This window comes from Hyperoodon ampullatus (assembly GCF_949752795.1).
Source record: "Hyperoodon ampullatus genome assembly, chromosome: 13".
Classification (NCBI taxonomy): domain Eukaryota; kingdom Metazoa; phylum Chordata; class Mammalia; order Artiodactyla; family Ziphiidae; genus Hyperoodon; species Hyperoodon ampullatus.
The window spans coordinates 88,687,152-88,713,778 of record NC_136926.1 but is presented as its reverse complement, the minus strand read 5'-3'; the positions used below and the strand labels follow the sequence as shown (position 1 = coordinate 88,713,778).

The window sequence follows — 26,627 nt, the reverse complement described above, 5'->3', positions numbered from 1 at the left end:
CAGAGAGGAGGTGGAGGTCCTCCCAGCAGGTTCAGCGCAAACGACCTGTCCTCCGGGTTCAGCATCGTCTGCACGTTGAGCACATAACGCCTAGTATTTCTGGTCAGTGTCAATATGCTCTGCATCCTGGCAGTGAACAGATGTCTACTCTTGTCGAATGAATTACTTTATGTTTCACGCACTGGTGGCCGCAGATGTGTCACTATAGCAACATCATTAATTTCAGATCTTACCGGAAACGTGCACTCCAATCAAACCTAATTATAGCACATTGCTTTCTTGTCCACGAGAAGGAAACTAGAATGCAATTACTGGGATACTTCATTTTCTATTCTGCTGTGGCAAATAAGAGACACCGTGATGGACGCTTCTCGTCAGAAAGCTTATCGATGAAGCACAAACCCAATTTACAGCCACACGAAGGACCACCTCACAGTTTCGGGAGCCACGCAAGGCTCCTGCCAACAGCTCATCCCTAACTTTCTTGGCTGATGCTTGGGCCACTGAGATGTTTGCCAACTGCCTTCCTCCCCTGCCTCTGACACCGACAGGAGGTGCTCCACAGATGGCGTTCATCTTGGGATTACTGAGAAGGGCCTGAAAAAAATTCTAGACCAAAAAATTCGAAAAAACCTCTGCACAGCTTCAACATCAGGAACAGATGACTTTTAGCATAAAGAGGCCTTTTAGAAAATTAAATGCAAAATATTTTCTCTAATAAATTTTATATAATTTTTCTGTGATTTTTTAAAAAAATCTCAGGAACCAAGATTATTTATTAAGCTAAAACCTTAAGAAGCGGTGTTCTTGCCTTTTAAAAGTAGCAGAGTGAACTGTGGGAAAAATGAGACTTTGTCTTTATGACTCTGGGCAAAAACCACTTATCCTTACCCTGAATGTAACTCCAATTCACCAAAGAAAAATGGAGGAGCTACAGAACAATAAACCCATTATTGTTTAAAATGCAAAATAAAAGTTAGCCTTTTAAGGACAAATAATGTCACAAAACCTTTACTTACTGATATCAAACAGCCAGAGACACAGAGCCTTGAGTTTACTGTGTGTTCTCAGGCATGTGCTTTCTGTTTGTAAATTAACATGAAATAATAGGTCAATATCATTCTAGGACCATTATATGCAGATTTAAAATGGCCACAAGAGGACTTCCGGTCCAGACCAGACCTGCTTCCCCCCGATAAGGACAACCATAAGCTCAGGAATGGTGCAGGAGGTACCCACAGGAGGCCTCTGGAAGGTGGTAGGGAAGGCGGCTGGTGGGGCCCAGGCCCGAGGATGAGCCCAGAGCTGTGTCCGGCATCCCTGCTCCCAACCCTTCCCCTGCTCAGCGTTTCCCCGCGGCACCCGTCCATGCGGAGGTAAATGCCTGCACTCCGTGTCACTGTTGTGTGTTCTTGTAAGAACATGCCACAGTGTGCCGCTGTCCTGGCGGTGACTTTCTCTGTGTCACATCCGGACCGTTTGTTCTTGTGGCCAGAACATTGCTGTGAATATCCTGGTACATCTCCTGGTGCAGATGCTTCTTTAGGGAACAGACGCTGGGCCGAAATACCCAAGACCCGCTTTACAAGGCAGTGTGCCACGTGTCGCTCCACCAACAGTGAGTAGGACTTCCCCATTCGTCCTGTACTTGCAGACACGTCAGATTTTTAACGCGGGAGGAATGACACGTTCATTGCATTAAGGTGTCCTACTCACGAAAACAGGGTGTCCACCCATTTAACTAGGTCTCAGTAAAAGGTCTTTCAAAATTTAAAAACATACATCCACATGGTTCTTACCCATTTCTTGTTAAAATTTATTTCTAATTACTTTATACTTTTTTGTTGCTATTCTAATTGGCATTTCTAGAATTAAGTGTCCCAATAGTTGCTGGTATAGAGAAATGCAGTTTAATTTTGAATATTGAGTTGATATATGTAATTGAACTCTCTTACAATTCTAGAAATTTTCCTGATGGTTCTTTTTGGTTTCTATGTAAAAAAATCATTGAATTTGTTTTCTTTGGGAACAGTTCACCTGGTTGAATTGGACTTTGATCTCATCTTGGTGGCTCCTGGCTTCTGACTGTATGTATCCACAGAGGCCAGGCTGCCTGGTGCTGTAAGCCAGGGGCTCGGGGCGGTCCTCTCTTGATGATGGGCAGCCTGGTGACTCCCTGTATCTCACTGCAGATCCTTGTTGGCTATGAATTTAGTCTCTCCCCAGAACTCTGTTCTGGAGACATTTTCTTACATTTCTGTAGGATCTCTTCACGAGCCATTTTGAGTTTGGGTTTGCTGTGTTCCTGCTTTTCCATCAAACGAATTCCAATTTCTGGATCATCTAATGGTACTTTTGCTTGATTTTAGTATTGTTAAAGATTTATCCTTTAAAGTTTTTCCCATCCGTGCAGTGAGTTGGGAAGGCATTTTCTCTGTCTACCTTCTTGACCCTGAGGCTCTCAAGTTGTTATTTCTGAGTTATTTTGATTTATGGAGCATTACCTTACGGGTCAATTCCTCAATGTCTCACCAAGACAAGTCCTAATGAAAACCAAATACGATCCAACAACTGGATTTTGACTGAACTGCAGTAAACTTACAAATTCCTCATGAAGGCTGGCTGCTATAGAATACTGAATTTTCACATTCGGGACACAGTACATCTCTCCACTAATGCCAGTCTTTCACGTTTCTCTGTCAGGTCTGTCACTTTCTTCATACGTGCCCTTATGTTCCCCAAGTTTACGCCCACGTTTTACATGTACTTGAGCTATCGTGAATGCGATCTTTCTTCTTCAGTCTATTCTACACATAAGGGAGCTATTTTTATTGCTATTGTTATTTTAATTTGTAAGCTGCCACTTTACTGATTTATTTTTAGCAGTTCATTTCCTTGGTTGATCATTATATCTGTAAATATCTGTTTCTTCTTTTGGTTGTGGATCTTCTATTTCCTGTCTCACAGCAGTGGCTGGAATAATAAATGTTAAATCAAAGCATGGTACAGATTAGTCTTTCTTCTTCCTGACTATAGTGAGGACTCTTCTAATATTTTATTAAAAATAAAGTTTTTAATTTTATTCGAGACATATTTTCTTTACCGTTTATATAAATATTCTTTTATTTCTGGTTCGCTAAGAATTACTAGGAATTTACACCACGAATCAACAAATCAGAAAGGGATTTTAACCCTTAGATACTGCTCTTGTTATAGTTCTGGATTCAATTTGTCTTTTACTTAGTATGTTATGGATTGACAAGAATTCTCTTGATGAAAGAAAGAAAAAAATGAAATAAGGACAAAGAGAATTTGGAGCATGCAAACTTAGGGTGGATAAATCATTTGTCGTGCAGCTCTTTAGGAGAATGTCACTGTTAAAATACTAAATTCACATATCTTATTGTTATTTTCTTCTAATAGCTCATAACTATCATTCTATAATAAACAACTCCTTTTTGCTCTTAAGAAGCCAATAGAGAGGTGTAATACAAGTAGTTAAATAAAACAAAAACACAACTGTAAGGCTGTAGAAAGTGTTCAAAATACAGAAATGTGTCTTTTAAATCTCTAAGAATGTCACATTTTGCTAATTCTGATGATACTCTTATGTTAGAAGATGAAGATTAGCTGGAGGCCAGTTTCAAGGGCTGAGTCTGGGGAGTTTCTTTTATTTAATTTAATTAATTTATTTTTGGGTCTTCGTTGCTGTGCACAGGCTTTCTCTAGTTGCGGCGAGCAGGGGCTACCCTTCATTGCGGTGAGCGGGCTTCTCATTGCGGTGGCTTCTCTTATTGCGGAGCACGGGCTCTAGGCGTACAGTATTCAGCAGTTGTGGCACGCAGGCTCAGTAGTTGTGGCTCGTGGGCTCTAGGCACACGGGCTTCAGTAGTTGTGGCATGTGGGCTCTAGAGTGCAGGCTCAGTAACTGTGGCGCATGAGCTTAGTTGCTCCGTGGCATGTGGGATCTTCCAGGACCAGGGCTCGAACCCGTGTCCCCTGCATTGGCAGGCAGATTCCTACCACTTTGCCACCAGAGAAGTCTCGAGTCTGGGGAATTCTAACCGTGAATTCAATACTCTGTTTCTCACACACGTGCAGGCGCACACACACACACACACACCATAAACGTGTGTGGGCACAGACATGCCAGGATCCCCCCGCCACTAGATGCCTCCAGAGGTGAACGCGCGGACAGCGGTACCTGTCTTGTCGGTCAGCAGGTACACCAGGCGCCCCAGCTCCTCCGGGATGGTGCTGGTCCGGACCACTGTGCCGGGGATATTCTCATCTTTCATAATCATCCACCCGTAGGCGGCTTTGCTCATGTCCAGGTTCACACGCAAACTGCCAAAGAAAACCCATCGCAGTCGTCAGTGTGAGCCAACGCCTCACGTCCAGGTTTTCCATATGAATTTATTTACTTAAATGCACTGTCTTTAATTTGTATGGAATAAATAGGTCATATTGGATTTTAGACTTTAAGATAAATGAACGTGTTGGCATTTGAGTCAACAGGCGTCTTTTCAGCCCAGAGCGTGTTTGCAGGTGCCAGTGAAGCAGGTGCTCCTACTCGGCCCTCCAGCCCGGTCTTTGACAGCAGCCGGACCTGGGAAAGGTGGACGTGGCGAAGCTCCCCATGCAGGCTCAAAGGGGAGAGCGCCACGTGGAAGGAAGTCGCTGGCCTTCCTGGGAATCAACATCTGAAACGGGTCTGGATATCTGGCCCGTCATTTTACAAAAATAAAGAAGCATCTCCAGTGTGATGAGCGCCCTGTGTGAGGGGAACAGGTTCCGGGGGGAGGACCGGGTGGGCGGAAGGCCCTCTGAGCGTGCGAGCCCCTGGGCCGGGCCCTGAGACCAGAGGACCAGAAAGGCTGAGAGCGGGGGGCGGGGCCAGCACGCCTCGCGGAGCCTGGACTTCAGGGTCAGAGCCACAACCCCCGAGCAGGCTGAGCCACGGCCCGAATTACGCTCTATGGTGGACCGTCCCGCACCGGCCCGGCATGCGCCATTCTGCTGGGGTGACTGATGTCCACGGCACCAGCACCTGTAAGCTGCCCTCCAACACGACGCTGACCGTATCCTTCCACCGACCAAGAGCCGCTGTGGCCCACCCGTGACAGGTGTACACACTGATGTTATGTAATTTGATGAAATTGGATTATAAACCGAAATCAAGAGATCTGTTTTTCCACTTCAGTGAAATGGAATGGTTTTGAAAGACTGGATAGTGATGAATTGTTTTAAAAAAACATTTTTAATAAGGTGTGGGTGAGACAAAAAACAAGGAACTTAAATCTTCGGGAAGATTCTCACCAGACAGATCTGCAAAATCATTTTCCCTCCACCGTAAGGAAATCCAAAGTGGAAATTATAAACCATGCACTACGAATACCTCTTTGTATGAGGAAAACGTAGATTTTCAAAACATACTTAAAAAAAGGGCCAGAGCTCTACATTAACAGACTAGTGAATGAACATACATTTCTATGAATTAATGTAAAATGTAATGTAAACACATATGTGTATGGTTTGTAGAAATTCATTTTTCTCGCTGACCCATTTTTAAGCAGCCCCGTTGTGCACGACGCGGGCAGGTGGTCCAGGAGGAGGGCCTGCAGGACACCGGCTGAGGCGCTCCACCCGGGGACTGTGCTCTGCCCTGTGCAGGGTCCACTGCCCTGTGGCCTCAGCACCCCCAGGACAAGCCTTCTGTGGAGCCCATGGAGCCATCCAGACCACGACCGGCGTTCCCTGCCAGCCTGCATCCAGAGTCGTGCTGCACACGCCTGTCCCCCTCGCGTCGCCCCACACATTCCCAACACCTTAGACGTCTACGTGTTACTATTCGACCCAACTTTTCCCCGTGATTCTTTCTCCAAAACCCAAATTCCACATACACAAACTCCCCACATCTGAAACGTGTTCCCTGGACACCCTCGCGATACCACCATCTCCCACGGAGGGGCGGACGTTGTTCTGTGGACAGTCCATTGGGGTCCCGTGTGGGGCTCCAGACTGCTCACCCCTATTCTGCTTCCAACCAGCAAGGGCCTGAATAAAAGCCCTCTTTCCTTTGATGCCTCTACCACACACCATCATCTCTGTGGATAACCACAGAGTTATTCTAAATACGAGTTCAGAATATTTAGGATATTAGAGAACCGTGAAACAAAACAAAAGAGCTTGAGAACAGCAAACATTAGTGAGCATGTGGGGAAACAAGTATTTTGATGAACTGCAAGTAGAAGCGTAACAGTGGAGCCACTTAGAGAGGACCTGGCAGCACGCAGTGAAATGAAGACTGGCCAGAGTGTTCCCGGCCACGCCTCTTCCAGCCATCGGCCCACCAGGAGAAGCCCCGATGTGCGCCCAGCAGCACGTACTAGGATGCCGTACTAGGATGCCGTCCATGCGGTAATGATCATGAAAGCATCCAAGCCGCCCAGCAACAGTATAGTTAAAATTGGGGCAATAGCAAACCAAGGTACAAAGGCACTTAATACAATCATATTTATGAATTTTTAAAAAATACACAAAACTTTATAATGTTCACGGGTTCCACCATATGCACCAAGGCCATAAAAACATGAACAGAAAGGACCCACCCCAATTTCAGGAGAAAAATCACCTCTGGGGAAGGCAGGAGCAGAGGGAGGGAAGGTCCATGACTTTATGACATCTACCTTCTTAAAAAGAAAAAGGATCTGAACAAAGACTGAACATGTTAAATCTATGGCAAACACAAGGGCATTTGTCACTAGACTCTGGACCTTTTACTTACCTTAGAAATTTCATAATTTACAATTGTATAGTAAGATTGCAACTTAAAACAAATGGTGGTCCATCCTACCTTGGACAGTTTTGTTGCAATCCTACCTGAAAGCACAGGACTGGAATAGAGTCCTTCCAAGCCTGGAATTCTAAAGAGCCCCCTTAAGGACACGCACTTAGAACGTACCACTGCGGGGAGGGCTGCTTGCTAGCTGTTCCCAGAGCAGCTCTCTCTATATTCCAGGTGTGTCAAAAATGTTCAGCTGTGTCTAAGTTTTTTTACATAGAATATTTTTATTCACAAGATTTTTATTTCATTTGATTAAAAGAATGTACAAGCAAGAAATGCAAAATGTAAGTGTGGCAAAGAGAGTGAAATTTGGCTAACGAAAACCAGAAAATCAAAGATATCCAGGGGTGTGCAGGTAGGCAGGCAGACACCCAGGGACGTGGAACAATATTGCACTGAAATGACAGGGGCTGGCACGGAAAAATGTGCCACGGCTCAAGCTAACGCTGAGACACCTCCAGGAAGAAGCCAGCACAGAAGCAGCCCATGAACCAGGAAGGGCTCCCAGGGTTTCAGTGAAAAGAAAGAACCACCAACAAATGAGAGGCCCCTTAGCAACGGTGAAAACAGGGCCTAGATTTAGAGGTAAGAAAATTTCATTTGTTCAAGAGGCTAGAATTTGGAGAGCCAGTAAAGAAAATATCAAATCACAGTAAGGAACCAAACATCTGGCACAGGGGTGTGGGCGTCACTGTCCCTCAAGGCGGGACGCGGATCGTGGGTGGCGGCCACTTTCACGGCAGGTAGGACACGAAAACGTGGGTGGGTGAGCGGCAGCCCTTCTGCACGCCTCCGAGGCAGGCTGGTGAAGCCCTTTAGTCAGCAAGGAGCCCCTCAGCCCCAGACCGTCACCAGGTGGACCACGGACAGAGGAATTATACCTTCGGGCATAAGCAGCCGGCCCTCGTTCGTCCTCGTTAACAATCAGACCTAAGACCACTCAGACAGGCTCCAAGTTCTACCGGGAAGTCTGCGCCTCACCTAATTCTACCAGGAGAGCAGCAGACAGGATGGACCACCTCCACGTGCTGAAGCTGCTTGTGTCCAGCCCTGCGACCTGCCTATTCATAAGCGCACACTTGGAAGGCGATCTCCAGGAGTCAGTCAGCGAAGAAAGCCTGCAGGCGAGTCAGAGAAATTCAAGTAAAAGAATCACAATTCATTTGTCCATAACTTTCACATCTTACAGATTATAAGACCTGTACTGGTCAGAAAGAAAATCTCTGGCAGCGACACAGACCTTGTAAAGCAGCCCCTCGCTAGCTCCCGGCTCTTCCGAACCCTGCTAGGAGGGTGAGGACACGGCCTGCGCAAGGTGACCTGCGGGGAGAGCACCGCAGTCCCCGGGCCTCCCCTGCCCCAGGGGCGCTGGTCCAGGAGGAGCCATCACCTGCACACAGCACCTGGCTTGTGTGAGCCCCAGGGGTCTCCCATCAGCTGTGGGGAGGCGCCCGGAGGGGTGGCCAGACAGGAGGAAAGGCTGGCAAAGTACTGGGGAGTGTCCTGATAACAGGCACTAAGTAGCGGCGGCCCAGGAAGAGTTCAGGGTGCGAGGAAGGTTGGAAGAAGAAAAAGAAGGATTTTACAGGACTTCTCTGGTGGCGCAGTGGTTAAGAATCCACCTGCCAATGCAGGGGACATGAGTTCGAACCCTGGTCTGGGAAGATCCCACGTATCGTGGAGCAACTAAGCCCATGCGCCACAACTACTGAGCCTGTGCTCTAGAGCCCGCGAGCCACAACTACTGAGCCCATGAGCCACAACTACTGAAGCCCACAGGCCTAGAGCCTGTGCTCCACAACAAGAGAAGCCACCGCTCGCCGCAACTAGAGAAAGCCCGTGTGCAGCAACGAAGACCCAACGCAGCCAAAAATTTAAAAAATAAATTAAAAATAAAATAAATAAATTTTTTTAAAAAAGAAGGATTTTACAGGGACTTATCTGTGATTTGGGTGTGGTCATAAGACAGAGTCTCTAGGAGTCAGGAAATAAAGTGAAAGTCAGAGTCACTTGGTAACACGAGGCCAGATGGCCAACGAACGAGCAGGAGCCTGGTGGGCACAGAGCAGGGGCAGGGCCTGGGTGGGGCATGTGGCCCCTGTGAAGACGGCCCAGCTGGCTCCTTGGAATCGGGAAGACAGGGCTCTTCTCTGTGTGCTGTGGTCTCCTTGCAGCTTTTGGTTGAATTACTTTTGAAGACATCAGCCTGCCTCAGGGATCTCAAGGCAAGTGGGTTCCTATCTGCAGCCGGACGGGCCTTTCTCAAGAGCCTGCAGTCTGCACTGGGCATGGGGCTGAGCGGAAACCAAAGGAGCATCTCTCAGGTTCCTCCAGGTCGTGCTCCTGAGCTCCTCGGCCAGAGAGGGTTCACTAACACAACCACTGTCGTACAGAATTGTAAGAATATAATACTTCATGAAATACTACATCACAAATCAATACCACTGCAATAGTTTAGGTTGACTACAAACCTAAATCCCCTCAAAGAATGTACAAAGCAGTAGTTACTAGTGAAAAAGGGAATGGAGATAACCTTCACGTTCAGAAAAATAAAGCAGAACTACTGCAGAACGCAAGTTCATGGTTTACAAGTGAAAAACTATTAAGGAAAAATACCTTCAACTAGGACAATAATACCATATAGGTAGGAAGTAGAGCTTAAGTTTACTCTGATTCACACTGTACATCTTGATCAAATGTTAGTACAATAATTTGCTTTTTAATGCAAAAAATTTCTAGCTCAAACTTCAAACACCAAGTTGACAGAGTAATTATAACCATATTTAACTTACAATAATTTGCTTTTTAATGGTAAAAATTTCTAGAAGCTCAAACTTCAAACACCAAGATGACAATTATCATCACCATATTTAACTTACTTTTTAGTAATGTTCTAATTTTATGGAATTTTAAAACCCAGACCTCTATTCAACTAGTACTTTTTTTTTTTTTTTTTTTTTTTTTGCGGTACGTGGGCTTCTCACTGCTGTGGCCTCTCCCGTTGCGGAGCACAGGCTCTGGATGCGCAGGCTCAGCGGCCATGGCTCACGGGCCCAGCCGCTCCGCGGCATGTGGGATCTTCCCAGACTGGGGCACGAACCCGCGTCCCCTGCATCGGCAGGCGGACTCGCAACCACTGCGCCACCAGGGAAGCCCTCGACTAGTACTTTATAGTAACATGATTTGTGAACAAAATATATGATAAGCCTACTATTTTGAGTATTACATTAATAGATTATAAGGTAATAGATACCATATATATATTTAAGCTAAATTATGTTGCTTATTTAGCAACTGTGAAATTATCTAGAGACCTATTCCAAATAAGTGGAAAAGTCATTGCAATTTTAGATGGTCAGCTGAGCCAGAGGCAGTTGTGACCTCTACTGTTATAAAATAAGAAAAATGAAATAAACCATCTTCATGGGCCAGGTTGTTCAGGGGTGTCACGGAGAGGAACATGTATGAACCTGCTTCACGCTACAGGAAGAAAGCACAAGGTTAATTTTAGAACATAAGATCATCTTAATGGTGGCACTTCCTTTTCCAAACAGTCTCATCTTACAGCTATAAAAGTGTCTGAGGAGGTAACCTGGATCCTGAATAAGTGAGGTGTACCTTGCTAAAACATGCAGTGCCACCCCACTGGTGCCCCATGAGGCCTGCTACATTTCAACTTAATTTGTTACAATTAAACCTGCAGCATTTATCAGAACCAGGTGAAACAGCCCCAGCTTACACCAGGCTCCGCAGGGAGTGAATCTACCCAAAATAATTCACATGCATTCCTCTGAAGTGAGACATATGTTTAGATGCTAATCTGAGCAAAAGAAAAGTCATTTAAATGACAAGTTTTATCTAAAGTAATCAAAACCTTTTCCTGTAAACTGTCATTTAAAGGAAAAAGCACAGATGCTATTTTATCTGAATTTCCCCCCAAAATTTTTCATTCTGTGATTCTTTAAAATTTTCATGACACACCATGGATGGCAAGGGATGGTTCCAAAATGTTTTCACTAGGTGAGTTCACCCGTGGCCATGCACCGGGAAGGTAATATTCTGTTACTGGTTTGAACCTTTCTCCCGGGCTTCAGACTGCATATTCTATTGCCTACAGGGTATCTGACCTTAGATTTACCACAAATACCGTTAAATGAACATACACACGATGGAGGCTAGTTTTCCCACTTCCTCCCCGTCCTGTGCCAAACAAAATAAGATCACATTTACTCTTGCTCAAGGAGGAGGAGACGCTTCTACCACCAATGAATGGTGTGATCTACCCGTCACCCAAGCCAGAAATTGGAAGTGATTCGAGGTTCCTCTTTCCAGATAGTCAACTCCTGTCAAATCAACCCCCTAAATTCTCCTGAAGCTGCTGCGTTGGGGGGAAGCATGGGTTAATGGAACTTTACAGGAATGACGTTACATATGACTTGTATGGATTCCTAATTCCCAAATGTACTAGTTCCATGATCTGGGCTGATGACAGACTTGACCCTTCTGAGCCTTGGTAACGGCACCTGGAAAATGCCACGTGTCAGCCACAGCGCATCAAAGCGGGTGACGGAGAGCCATGCTGGTGGAGTGGGTGATCACCGGCCCTGAGCAGCCAGAGGTGGTTTCATAGAAAAGGCAGAGCTGAAATGGAAAGCATGGGGGTGGGCAGCATGTGGGCGCCACCTAGGAAGGCGGAGGGTCAGCCAGGCTCCGGGGCTCAGAAGGCATGGACGTGCCGTCACTGGCGGATCGGATATTCCCCCCAGTAGGCTAACTGCCCCTGTGATTTGTATCCACTGCAACACACAAGAGGATAAACAAAATGTAGTCTTGGGTCCCAAGGAACAGAAAATCTAGTCAAGTATGAAAGGTAGTTGAAATTGGTAGAAGCAAAATTCTAAATCACATTATCAAGTTTTGGAGTGGGCGTGGGTGGACTGGGGATTTGAAATAAAGCAGTGTTTCAAAAAATAAACTGAGCCTCAGTGTCCAAGGTGGACGGAACCAGAGAAAGCCTGGAGGCCAGAAGGCGAGTAAGGAGGTGGCACAGGCTGTGGGCTTGGTAAGCATGGGTCCCGCGGTTCTGAGAGCGCGTCTCCCACGTCAGGAGGACGGGCACAAACCCAGAAGTTTCTTCAGGGGGAATCAGCCCATCTTCTCAGGTCCCACAACAACCAAATACTGATCAGAGGGTCAAATCCTGGGGTGAGTGGAGACAGAGGAATTCAGGATTCTCCCAGCATTCACAGTGGTTTCAGGCCGCACGCGGGGGGGCCTTGCAGGGCTGTATGTGCGCGCGTGCATGTAAAACATCTGTGTAGCAACAGTATAAATACACACAGCAGAAGTGAGGCCAAATAGTCTGTGTCAATTATGTGAAAGGGTAAATATTCCTATTAAAAATAGCACGTCTCTCAGTTTCTAAACAAATAAATCAATATACTAGTTACAAGCAATTTAACAGATACACCTTAAAGTGTCTCCAAAAGTCACAGGATGAAGGAACAGCAAAAGGAAGCAGGGCGAACACCCCCGATCCGGCAGGATCTTAATAACGAAGCTGCTGGAGGGAGGGGCTGGGGCAGAAAGTCAGGAGCCTCCCCGGGGCTGCAGAAGCTCGGCTCAGCTCGGCTCCCATCCCGAAGGGAACACTGCCCACAGCGAACCCACACAGCAGGGCCGGGGGGCTGGCAGGAGGCGGCCCCGTGCTCTCAGGGCCTGCCCTGCCCGGCCAGTGGGTACGGCCACCCCCGTGCTGGGCCTGGACAGTCCACACTGCATGCAGGCAAGCAGTGGCACCGGGAGGCTGGTGCCCTCTCGGGAGTTTTCCTCAACGGGTTGGAGAGAAGTACTCGCTTTTCACGAGCGTAACTAAGCAAGCAGAACGTGAGCCCGAGGCCTCCAACGCCATCTGTGTAGCCAGGTGAGGAGGGCGCTCGGCCAGAGGGAAGCAGAGTCCACAGGCGCGGCCGGGATCCCTGTTCCAGCCACACCCAGACAGCAGCGGCCCGTCCTTCCCCAGGGGCTGTCCCACACGTCCGTAATCCCCCCCTTGCCTTACACTCACATCATCTAAAAACTGCATCAGTAGCTCTTTCTTGAAGAAACACCATAGTCTAGTGAAAAGGCACATGAGGTAGTAAATGTATTGATAAGATGAAAGAGGTGCTCAGCGTTCTATTAAAAGCCAACACAAACTGACACAAGAAGCTGAATGTAAGAAGAGCCAGACGGACGAAGGCACAAAGAGCAAAGTCACGCTCTGGGCCCACTGTTCTATACACAACTTCGCCCCGTGGAGAAACAGGTGAGAAAACTTGAGGTGCAGAGGCTGGGAGACCTGCCCACGGTCATAGCTGTCATGGTATCAACGCAAGAAAGGAGACTCACACCCCCTGATTCAAGAGCCTGCAGTCTGCCTCTAAGACAGATACTCACTCTCACAGATCAAGGGTGCTTTTGAATAACTTCTAATTTTGAAATAGTTTAGACTCACAAGAAGTGGCAAACAGGACAGAGAGTCCCGTGTGCTCTTCACTTGCTTCCCCTGAAGGTAACATGTTGCACGACCACTGCGTGTTATCCAAACACAGACCTGATGCGACAATACGGTTAACTCAAATGCAGACTTGATCCAAGCTCTGCCAGCTTTACACGCACTCTCTGCTCTGTGTCCCACAGAGAGATTCCCATCACCACCCTGTCCATCCGTCTCCCCCAGGACACAGACGTTTCCATCATAGCAAGGATCCTCCTCCCCCTCCCCCTTAAGAGTCACACCTGTCCCAGCCCTACCCCTGGCAACCAGTGATTTATTCTCCACCATTACACTTTTGTAACTTCAAAAATGTTATGTCCAAGTTATCATATGGATCAACAGTTTATTCCTTTTGATTGATGGATAGTATTCATTGTATAGATATACTATAGTTTGTTTATCCAAGTGATATTTTTTTGAAAGCCTTCATTTCCCAGGTTTGCTATGATATAGTTGTATTTTGTTCTTAAAAGAAAGCTTGGTGCATTCTCAAGAATAAGGCTGATCATATTTGAGACCTCAAAATTTTAGGCTGGAAAGTACTGCCAGGGAAGTTAATCAAATTTGTATAACTTCCCTTACACAAAAATTGCAGGGAATTCCCTAGTGGTCCAGTGGTTAGGACTTGGCGCTTTCACTGCCATGGCCTGGGTTCAATCCCTGGGTGGGGAACTAAGATCCCACAGCTGCACAGCATGGTAAAAAAAAAAGAAAAATTGCAAAAAAGTTCTGTGACCTAGGGTAATGGGAGGTATTTTATTTGAACCAATGCTCCCACTGAAAACAATAAGAAATACTGTATAATTTCTTTTTTAATTCTTAAAAGAAATAAAGAACTGAGTAGATAGTGAGAAATTTCTGGACTAAATCCAAATCAGCTACCAGAGAGGTCAGGGACCATACAATCTCTTTTGCCCTGAGAGCACACACCCTCCCCAAGAGTTTGGACTTGCTCTTCCATAGACCACCTGTGCAAGGAGCAAAAGTAAAGACCAGGAACATCAAAAGGTGGAGGTCCAACAAGAGGGCCTCCTTCCCATGATGGGTGGGGCTATGAAGGGCTAACTGTCAAACTTAGGGAGAACCTGGACCAAGGCACCTACACGTGGAGATGGAGCCAGGCTCACATTTCCTGAATAATTCAGTAACTGTGAACCTTGAACTTGGATGAAGATGTTCCAAGACAGGCAGTACCTCCAAGTACACAGTTTAGAAGCAGGGTATTTGTCTTGGAAAAACATACTTTCATCTTTTATTTCAAATGATTCCTATAGTTAGCTTTTTAAATATAATTGCAAACAAACAAACAAAACCCAAATAAACCACAGCACAACACAACAGCAAACGCCACACAGTACACAGTCAAACAACATACCATGAACAAGAGCCACAAGGAAAAAATACAAGAGAACAAAACTGCAAAAGGTATCAGATATTACACGTGACAGACACAAACTATAAAACACCTGGATACACAAGAACAATTAGAAGAATATTTGCACGGAATAGGCAAATATAAAAATGAAAGTCAATGTGATATAGAAATTGAATAAAATTTTTAGAACTAAAAAAATACCAATAACTGAAATTAAGAAACTGATTAGCTAATTATACACAGTCAAAGATAAAATTAGTGACTTGGAAGACAGGGCACTAGGAATATTATTTATTATTAGAATAAAGCACAGAGACAAAAAGGTGGGAAATACAAAAGTAAAAACAGGAGAAACAAAGGGTACAGTGTGGATATCTAACCAACCTTGAAAGAAAGGTGACAAAATAGGGCAAAGGCAGTATTTAAAAAGACAAACTAAGAATTTTCTTGGATGAATGAAAGAAACCTATCTACAGATTCAAGAATAAACATTCATCTAGACATCATATCAGAGAGCAGGACACCAACAACACAGAGAAAATCTGAAAGAGGCTGGAAGGGTCACAGGGGAGTAAGACTTAAATGGCAGCTAGTAGACAGCAGCCATGGAAGCCAAAAGAGTAAAATAATCATGACAACTTAGAAATCTATACACAGGTGAAATTATTTTTCAAGAAGAAAAGCCAAGCAAAAATCTAGAGAGTTCCCAACAAAGACCAGCACTAAACAAAAACTAAAAAAATAAATTTCTGACAGAAGGAAAATTATTCTACATGGAAGGTGTGAAACGCAACAAGAAAAACAAAACATGGATAAACCAAAATTAAGAGGGAATCTGTAGGGATTTCCCAGGTGGTCCAGTGGTTAAGATTCCATGCTCCCAATGCAGGGGTTCCAGGTTCGGTCCCTGGTCGGGGAACCGGATCCCCCACGCATGCCGCAAACTGGGAGTTCGCATGCCGCAGCTGGGTGTCTGCATGCTGCAACTAAGAAGTCTGCATGTCGCAACTAAAGATCTCTCATGCTGCAACGAAGATGCTGAGTGCCACAACTAAGACCCAGCACAACCAAAATAAATAAATAAATAGATAAATAAATATTTTTTTAAAAGAGGGAATGTGTAAAACACTAATATCGGGCTTCCCTGGTGGCGCAGTGGTTGAGAATATGCCTGCTAATGCAGGGGTCACAGTTTCGAGCCCTGGTCCCAGAAGATCCCACATACCGCGGAGCAACTAAGCCTGTGCCTGCAACTACTGAGCCTGCACTCTACAGCCCACGTGCCACAACTACTGAGCCACGTGCCACAACTACTGAAGCCCATGCACCTAGAGATCATGCTCCGCAACAAGAGAAGCCACCTCAATGAAAAGACCGGGCACCACAAGGAAGAGTAGCCCCTACTCGACACAACTAGAGAAAGCCCGCAGCAACAAAGACCCAATGCAGCCCAAAAAAATAATAAATTTTAAAAAAATTTTGAATATTTAGGTACAGTTGACATACTTCTTGAAAACCATAACTTTTCCAAAACTGACTCAAGAGGAAATTAAAAGCCTGAAAGCAGCTTTTTTAACTCTTTAAAGTTAACTATTTAAACTATAACTATTTAAGAAATATATTTAAACTAGTATAGAAATCAACTCTGTCAAACATCTTTCCACAACAAGAAGTTTAGGCTGACATGGCCTCCTTGATGTAAATATGTCCAAGAAATAAATAATTACAATTTTAAACAAAAATATTTTAGAGAAGACTCATCAATATATTTTATGAGAATAGCATAATCTTGATGCTAAACGCCAAAAGAATGATGTGAGAAGGAAAGTTATAAGTCAATCTCACTCATGTAAACCAATGCAAAAATTTCACAAAAATTACAAGCAAATGGAACCTAGTAATACATGAAGGCGTATTATACCATGACCAAGTTGTGTTTCTCCCCCACAAAGAATACAAGGTAGGTATAGCATTAGAGAGTCATTCAGTTTAATTTAGCATATTCATATATTAAAGAAGAAAAAATTTTAATGAAAAATCATCTCAATAGATTTAGTAAGAAGTATTTTTTAAATGATATGAATGATTTAAAAACAACATTTAGCAAGTAGGAGTAGAAAAAACTTCTATTATATATTATAGAAAAGGGGTTCTGTAAAAACTTGTAGCATCCTTACTGATGAAATGTTGAAAGTTTTGCCTTTCACATTGTAAACAAGAGAAGAATGTCCATTATCATTACTTCTACTTAAGGTTACACTATAAATCATTACTATGGTGAGAAGGGAAGAAAGAAATGGTGCAAAAAACTGAAAGAAAGAAAGCTGTCATTATCTACTGATTACAGAGAAAATCCAATAGATTCCAGACTAATAATTAAAATCAATAAAGTTTTACCAAAATTGATGGATTCAATCATTTTATAGAAATCCACTTTATTTCTCCATACCATCAACAAATATATAGGAAACAGTTCTTTCAAAAAACAGTATTTATTAACAGCATTTAAAAAATACCAAATATCTAATAATAGCTCTCACAAAAGTTGTGCAAGATTCCTATGGAAATTTTTTTAAATTTTGAGATGTTAGAGAAGACCTAAAATGATGAACAGATATGCCAGATTCGTGGTTTGGAAGGTTTACTATTAAATGGAAATGACCAAGGAGAGCAAACATGGAGGAAGGAGTTGTTTTTATCAAATACTGACTTATTATAAGGGCTTATGAACTAAGGCACTTTGTTATTTGGTCAGGAAAGTACAACCAGACCAGAACAGGGGACCCAAAACAGACCTGTGCATATATGAAAACTTAGTATGTGACGGAGGGGGCCCTAGATCATTGGGGAAAAGAGTGTTTTCTGTAAAGGGTGTTAAAACGACCAGTATGGGAAAACTATGTGAAAATACTACTTCACACCATTAAGAAAACAACAAACAACAAGAAAAAGAAAAACGCTTCCAGTGGTAAAACATAAAACTGATAAACTTTGAGAAGCTAGCACCGGAGGACAGCTTCGCCATCCTGGAGCAGAGGTGGATTTCTTAAACATCTAGAGACTGAGAGCCAGCAGCAAGATAGAACTATAAACTTGACTATGTAAAATTGACAATGTTATTTATAATTTCACCCCTGGGTGAGTAAAAATTCAAGCTAGGGATTGAGAAAGATTATTAGCAAAACCAAGAACTGAAAAAGGACTAACATCCAGAACACATAAGTAACTACAAACTGCTCAGCAAGGCAGATTCCGTAACGTTTCAAGAGCTGAGAATAATTCTCTGTGACTGGATGTTCCACCCTCTGGACTCACAGCTCCACAGCCCTCTGCCTGGCCCATGCCGGCTCTGGCCTCTGAGTTCTTCTTCTGTTTTCAAAACGCAGCACATGTTTACAGCTAGGAAGCTCTATCAGCCCATTTTCAGCCTGCAGAATTTGGGATTCTGACAGGCTTCTTATCTTGTCCTGTCTCTGTCCCTCTAGTCCAAGCTGGCAGTGTTACTGCTGGTATAATATTCTCAAAACCTCTGTGGGGCTCTCGTGTGTGTCACGGGGGTCCACACGTCCACACAAAAGGCTCCTCCACAGGTCTTTGCTGGACAACCCCATCTATTCCTCACTTCTGCTGAGATGGCTAAGTGGGTCCATGAGTACCACACCTAATCTCTTCAGCAAAAGGCTGTCCAGTCACATCCTTGGACTCCTCTCCTGTGCACGCTTTCCAAACGCTGAATCTTCTACTATTAGCATCTTCTGCAACCTGGATAGGCTGCAAATTTCCCAAGCCATCAATACCTGAAGATCATTCCTAGGTCTAAGTAAGGTTGAAAGAACTCTTTTCCCCAAGCATGCTTCCTGGAAAATGAGGCCTTACTGAAAATATCTGGTAGGTTAACTCAAACTTGTAAAATGTCGCAGAAAGGGCACCTGACTTGTAAATAACTTGACAAAAATCTCCTAAGAGTCTTCCTTCAATAAAACTTCAGGAAAGTTAATTCCAACTTTGGAAGTGAATTTTGTACCTGTGTAGCTAACGTTTTCGACACTCCCTTCTTGGTGTGCTGACTGAGCAGTGCTCTGAACAGAGCACCGGGCGCTGCCCTGGGCGGTCACACGGTGGGACGTGTGTGTGGGCATTTCCCTGGCAAGCCCCCTGCACACCCGCTGATCCGGCCACCCGACCTACAGATAATGAGAGGAAAACTGCCTCCCAAGCCACACAAGCTCTCATCGACATCAGCATTGACACAAAGACACCCTATTGGCAAGAGGTTCTCAAGTGTTGCTCGGAAGGAACGCGCTATCGCCTTGGGGAACACCGTCGTGCTTGTACTACCCACATCCGCCTCACGTGGGTAAACCCTCCCTGACCCAGCACCGTCAAGATGGTTGTTTCTGACCAACTAGACTGTCATGCAGCATTTTAACGTGTATGCGCAAAGAACATAATCATTAGAGACGTGTAACTGCAAGCTGCTGACCTGAGGGAATGTGACAGGCCCGTAAAGTGTTCTGATCGTTTGCTTTGTGCTATCAGTGACACAACGATCTAAGGAACATACATTCATTTTAGAGTTACAGGAGTTATGTCTTGTACTATTTTCCTTGAAAGACAAAGTAAACTGGATCAGGTGGCTCAAACATCTTTAATTCTGTAGAGAATTTCTATAAAACAGCTTTTCTTTCTTAAGCTGGAAAAGCCTTTTAAGAGTGTTAGGTCAGACAGATGTAGAGAACAAACATATGGACACCAAGGGGGGAAGTGACTGGGGGTGGTGGTGGTGGTGTGATGAGCTGGGCGATTGGGATTGACATGTAGACACTGATGTGTATAAAGCTGATGACTAATAAGAACCTGCTGTACAAAAAAATAAATAAAACTAAATTTTTAAAAAAGTGTTAGGTCAGTAGAAGAAAAAGTACTTCACTTTTCAGAATTGTGTATTTTGCAAAACAAAAAAATTGTAATCTATTCTTTATTAAATGCAGAAGCATATTTAGTAAATACTAAAAGTATTGCTACTCATATTTCAATGGAAACTTTGCAATGGGAAAACAAACTTGGTTGAATCAAATGTAAGCCTTAAGCCTCTAAATCAGTGTCTTCTATACTTTTTACATTTTATGGTTTTCATCCCTTCTGCTAAATCTGTATAATTGCATTCTCAGACTATGAAAAACAAGGAAAAGTATCGTGCTGAAGTAGGCATGAGATATTATGGAGCTAAACACAGGTACAGTCATAATTCTGTCTAGTAAGTCTCTCCAAGCTTGACCGAACACGTTACCCTAAATATAAAATTGTTGATGGAAAAACTAGAACAAGCCAGATTCGCAGAAAGCCTTGTACCTTTCTCATTTTGTAATCAGACTTTTTTTTTTTTTTTTTTTGGCCACACCACGTGGCACGTGGGATCTGAGTTCCCTGACCAGGGATCGAACCTGTGCCCCCTGCAGTGGAAGCGCAGAGTATTAACCACTGGACTGCCAGGGAAGTCCCATATAATCAGACTTTTTAAAAGGATATACAATGCATGCACTCCGATATTCACTGAAGCACTATTTACAATAGCCAGGACATGGAAGCAACCTAAACGTCCATCGACAGATGAATGGATAAAGAAGATGTGGTACATATAAACAATGGAATACTACTCAGGCATAAAAAGGAACGGAATAGTGCCATTTGCAGAGATGTGGATGGACCTAGAGATTGGCATACAGAGTGAAGTAAGTCAGAAAGAGAAAAACAAATATTGTATAATATCACTTATATGTGGAATCTAGAAATATGGTACAGACAAACTTACTTGCAAAGCAGAAATAGAGACACAGATATAGAGAACAAACTTAAGGTTACCAAGGGGGGAAGTGGAGGTGGGATGAACTGGGAGATTGGGATTGACATATATACACTATTGATACTATATATAAAACAGATAACTAACAAGAACCTGCTGTATAGCACAGGAAACTCTTAAAAAAAAAAGGGTATACATACTGACATTGTCAGTTTACTAAAGAAAGAAGTTAAAGAGAATTTTAAAAAATAAAGAGAATAAATAAAGAGAATTAAATAAAATATTAAAAAAATAAAAGTTGGATATTGCTCAATGGTTTCTATCAGTTAAAGATAGAAGTGCCCCAGAAACAAGAAGGAAGAGCGTTCTTACTTGGCCTTTCACATCGTACAACAGAAATAGTAGTGAAGTGACACCACATAACATTTCAGAACTGATACAAGCAACAGAAATGAAGAAAAACAAGATTAATGAAAGCAAAGGAAAAAACCCTGGGAATTCCCAAGAAAAAAAGATGTAATTAAGAGAGATGGGAATAGGAGCTGTCTGTTGGCAGCTGCAGAAGGACAGGCGGGAAGGACTGGGTTAACAGCTACGATGGGCAGTGTTGACCCTGAGACTCAGCCCCAGGAGGCCGGCTGAGCTGGCACTGGGTGGGGCTCGCAGTGGGGTTCACATGGGGCTGCGGGGTTCACACCAGGGTCAGTGGAGTTCACACCAGGGGGCAGTGGGGTTCACATCAGGGTCAGTGGGGTTCACACCAGGGGGGCAGTGGGGTTCACACCAGCGGGCAGTGGGATTCATACCAGGGTCAGTGGAGTTCACACCAGGGTCAGTGGGCTTCACACCAGGGTCAGTGGGCTTCACACCAGGCAGTGGGGTTCACAGCAGGGTCAATGGGCTTCACACCAGGCAGTGGGGTTCACAGCAGGGTCAACGGGGTTCACACCAGGCAGTGGGGTTCACACCAGGGTCAGTGGAGTTCACACCAGGGTCAGTGGGGTTCACACCAGGGTCAGTGGGGTTCACACCAGGCAGTGGGGTTCACAGCAGGGTCAGTGGGGTTCACACCAGGCAGTGGGGTTCACAGCAGGGTCAATGGGCTTCACACCAGGCAGTGGGGTTCACAGCAGGGTCAATGGGGTTCACACCAGGCAGTGGGGTTCACACCAGGGTCAGTGGAGTTCACACCAGGGTCAGTGGGATTCACACCAGGGTCAGTGGGGTTCACACCAGGCAGTGGGGTTCACACCAGCAAGCAGTGGGCTTCACACCAGTGGGCAGTGGGGTTCACATCAGGGTCAGTGGGGTTCACACCAGGCAGTGGGGTTCACAGCAGGGTCAGTGGGGTTCCCTCGTTTGTTCTAGGTGGATCATTTCTTTCACACTGAGGACAATACATTCAATAACATCATATTCAATGAAACCAGACATCTGTTTTTCTTCATTCTTAAACCCACCTTATGGGAATGATGTAGGAGAAGAGCAGGAGAAAGCGGAAGAGACTGCGGTACCAGGGACCTGAGAATCCCTGCAAGGTCACCATGACAACTGAGAGGGCAACCAACGCCAAAAACAGTGCTTTGGTCAGCTGATTGAGCTCAAGGTCCAGCAAACCAACCTGAAAGAAAACGAAGAGTTAGGACAGAACCACGTTCTTAAATTCCCTTTTGTGCTACAGCCTGTATTATCCTGAAAGACAAAAAGGTACCAACTTTACATTTTCTTCCGAAAACTCCTCCTGATGAAAAGCCTTTTAGAGATTTAGGGAGAATTTCTGAAAGTGACTCATGGTCCCCAGAGCATTTCCAGAAAGAGTCTACTGAGAAAACACGAGTCCTGAGTATCCAACCACAAAAAACTCAGATCCTTTCTCTAGATGAGGTTACGACCGGCAACTGTACAAAAGGGGATGTGGGATGAGAGCCACACGGACGGCCTGGCAGCCCGGCCACTCCTTCCGGGAGCACACGCGCCTTTTCCTCTGCACGTGCCACGTCGGGGAGTCACTTAGGATTTTCTTCAGGACAGGACAGTATGTCTGTCATCCCTCTCTGCCAAGGCCTCCCTGAAAAGAACTTCTCTTAATTAAGAAGAAAAGCAACAGGTGGAGTAGTTAGCCTGTAATGACAACTTGTTAATTTGCAGAAGTCCTGTACTTTAGGTCCTCCCAGTAAGGCACAAAACACTCCAGTTCATCCTGTGGGTCACTTACCAGCTGAGCAAAACGTGAGGGAAAATTATGTCAATAAGAATTAGTTCCCTTTTTGTGTGCGTTCTGTGTGGGATCTTGAGGACAGTAAGAACGAGATACCCAAACACCATCCATTCTACAAGTGAAGAGAACACAGCTCTTCTGAAGCACGTAGCTTCAATTTCAAGCCCAGCACCTCCACCAAGTCCTGCTCCATGCTTAGTGTCATTGCTGAAAGACTACCGTGCAATGCAGCGTGGGGGGCAGAGAGAGGAGCGGGGAGGGCGGTGCCAGGCTTTGTAGAAGGGCTTTAGAGCCACAAAGAGGACAAGTGACGCCGTACAGCAGTTAAGATCCCTCAAGACTCTGTGTTTGGGCTAGCTTGAATGCTGGCTCTGCCACCTGGCTGCATAACCTTGGGCAAGCTGAGCATCAGTTTTCCCATCTGTAAAATGGGCTGTAACATGTCTTCCTGACAGGACCCGGTGGGGGGGGAAAGAGATGATGCACAGCTGAGGGAGCACAGCTTCTGGCAGAGAGCAAGCCTACATGCATGCTATTGCTATTCTCATTACTATTCTCATTGTTACTATTATTAAAAACCTGGGTTTGAATCTCTGCTTATTTTTTTTTTTTTTTTTTTTTTTTTTTTTGTGGTACGCGGGCCTCTCACTGTTGTGGCCTCTCCCGTTGCGGAGCACAGGCTCCGGACGCGCAGGCCCAGCAGCCATGGCTCACGGGCCCAGCCGCTCCGCGGCATATGGGATCCCCCCAGACCGGGGCACGAACCCGTATCCCCTGCATCGGCAGGCGGACTCTCAACCACTGCGCCACCAGGGAGGCCCTCTCTGCTTATTAACTGTGTGGCCTTGGGGAATGTTCTTACACTCTTTAAGCCTCACTCTCCTCCTCTGTAAACTGGTGTTACCCATCTCCTAACAGAGGTGCCTGGAGAAGCCCAAACAATGTGGCAAAGCTCACTGTCACTAATGGTCACTCTCAGGCCAGGGCACAGCAGGTGCTTAACAGAACTGCTTATTTGTAATTTATATGACACTAGCAGAAGACTGAATCCTATCTGGTTATCCATCTGCCATCTGAGTTTCTCCTGAATCTGGTACAAATTTTGAAAAAGAGAAATTAAAAAAGAAACCATGATTACCAAAACTTTGATAAAATAAATGGGAAACTATTATTCTCAAATTTAAAACTTTTAGAATTACTAACCTACTTAATACCAGTTTATTTTGGAGTGCCTTTGGATACCATGTCTTTGGCCAATAAAAAGCTAGCCTTTTCCACACTTCACTGTTTAGTTTATATCTGGTTTTGATTAGGGTTTACCACAAAGCCTCATGAGAACGTTTAGAAACTGTAGTTACAAAGAAAGCATAAAACTTTGTCAGAAAACCCAGTTAAGTGCAGCAGTGAAGAAAATTCATTCATTATACAAGCAAGTTTAAATACCTACTACATTTTTTGCCAAACTCTATGGTTATGAAAAATGAGTAAACTATGAGACTTTACCCTTCAAGAAACAGCCAATCTAGTAGGAAGTATAAGGTGAACACCAGTAATATATCCTATAAAAGGGAAATCTTCTGCGCAGTGGTCTGGGAGCCACGGGTCCCCACCTGCAAGGGCCCTGGGGGTGGGAGTGGGGCCAGGGGCGAGGCGGCTCTGCAGCATCTGCTCCTCGAAGCCACCACCCACAGAGGCCCCGCCCCTCCAGGCCCCGCCCCACCACAAGGCCCCACCCCCACTAAGTCCCTCCCCTCACCAGGCCCCTCCTCTCCCCAGCCACCACCCCGGCAGGCCCCGCCCCTCCAAACCACCCCCACAGAGGACCCACCCCTCCAAAGCCCCACCCTCCTCAGGCCCCGCCCCCCTCGCCTGGGACACGTGGTCTCCTCTGGTCGCGCACTCTTCAGACTCCGAACCCCAGAGACTTTAGGCAAGTCCTAGAGATGCACTGTCTCCTGTGCGCAGCCTGTGCGCAGATGAGACCCTTCCCGGCCCAGCCGGCCGTGTCTGCAGGGCTCTGCGGGAAGCGCCCTGCCACCCTAGCGGTCACTTCAGCATAGTGACCGGGCGAGTGGGCAATGGGGCCAGCCGGTCTGGGCTCGCCACCTCTGGGCCGGGATGAGCAGCGGGAAGGACCGCGCCGACGGTTCTGGAAGCTTCCGCGGTGGAGCTGGACTGGGCTCCGTGAGAGCAGTGGCCGGGACCATGGCGCCTGATTTATCAACTCCATTTAAAAACCGGCAGAACCAGGACAAATACCTTGCAATTTCCGCTACTTCAACTACTATATAGTTTATGCTTGAATTATTGAGAAAAATAGGGTTTTGGATTAAAATGAAGAAAAATGAAGCCCGGGAAGTAGAGCATGTTTCCAAGCCCGGGCCCTCTGCGGTGACAAAGGCAGCCTAAGTTCCAAGCCTCGCGGAGGGTCAGATGAAGCCATTACTCATTCAGTCAGGGAAAAAAGACTCAATTACCTCAACGTAAAGATGCTATCAATGAATGCAAAGTGCATATTTTACTCTATTCATCCAAATCCCATTAAAAAGTGAAAGGAATGATTTAATCTGGCCTTCCAGAGTTGGCCTTTTTTTGTAATAAAATAAAGAATCACTGTCTTGCAAAATGCATAACCACTGCCTCACACTTTCCCTGCATCATGGCAGTGAAGGACTGTGAGAGCTGGGACAAAACAGTCAGGAATGAGGACAAAGTTTCCTTTGAAAAAATGACCCATATAGGATGGAAACATTACAAGCAGCCCACTGCACATTGATAGTCAGCTAATTCAAAGTATTAATACCTTTTTTCTAACTGACGAGGACACATGTGGTCAACTGCCTGACTAGTGGCTATAACTAAATGTCGTCTTCACCAACCCCTTCTAATTTAAAGGACGAATGAAAGATTTAGCAGAGAAAACACAGCTTCTCAGTAATGGGCTGTTCCCTGCTTTCTTTCAGGAGCCTTTCCTGAACTATGACTATTCTTCCTGGAACATAATTGCAACCGAGCTATAGTATATAGTATGATCTTTTTTTTTGGGGGGGGGGCGGTCAATTCTAATAAAGCACAGTGAGAAGAAAAGAGATACTTCAACTATTTTTTTAAAGGTCACTTTCAATTTTATACTCATTTCACTAGAACACCCTTAAAAGTTTCTTCCACTTGCCTAAAATGCAATCTGGACTTAAAAACTATTCAATATGAAAGCTAGTTAACTTTAAAGCTACAGATTCTATAAAGAAGGTGGTAGCCTGAGTTTTGATGTGAAACTCTTCTTTCTTTCAAAAATTTCCTAGAACATCTGAACAGGCCAGATACCTTTAACTATGATTTCAAGACCTTTCTACCCCTAACGGACTAATCAGTTGAAGTAATTATGACTGTATAAGAAAAGGTAAGTACACTAGGAAGTAATTTTCAACCTTTTTGTAATTTCCTATATTAGTAAAGCAAATTTTCTTCCACTTGTCATAATATTTGTTTGATTTGAAACAACTGTGATAACAAAATTAAATACGCTACTGGAAATTTTAATCTCCAAGGGAAAATCTGTGCATAATGTCTAAGATGCCACAATGGTTCTGGGAAGGGGCTGCTCTGGGATAATGAGCACAATAATTGCCTGTATAATCTAAAACGCTACTAATGGCAACGATCACAAATCCACTTAGCTCCTCTTTAATTTATGTAGCAAGTTTTAAACAGCTAATGGTTCTCAGTAAAATAATGGTTTATACCAACAATGCAGGGTAAATACGGTAAACGCCTGCTTAATCAAGAAAAGATCAGTCAGGTTTTTTAAGGCACCCATGGACGAATGAGACCCCACCTTATCTCAGT

General features: G+C 44.8%; 1 protein-coding gene across 2 annotated transcripts in view; it reads right to left on the bottom strand.

Annotated features, from left to right (window-relative positions):
* ATP9B (ATPase phospholipid transporting 9B (putative)) overlaps positions 1 to 26,627 on the bottom strand; it is a gene marked incomplete at its 5' end in the record, with an annotated part of 207,075 nt that overhangs the window by 48,424 nt on the left and 132,024 nt on the right. For both annotated transcript variants that reach the window (XM_079717497.1, XM_079717496.1), the window contains 2 exons: positions 4,205 to 4,347; positions 22,024 to 22,184. In XM_079717497.1, coding sequence (XP_079573623.1) covers positions 4,205 to 4,347; positions 22,024 to 22,184 — 304 coding nt within the window. The remainder of the gene's footprint in view (positions 1 to 4,204; positions 4,348 to 22,023; positions 22,185 to 26,627) is intronic.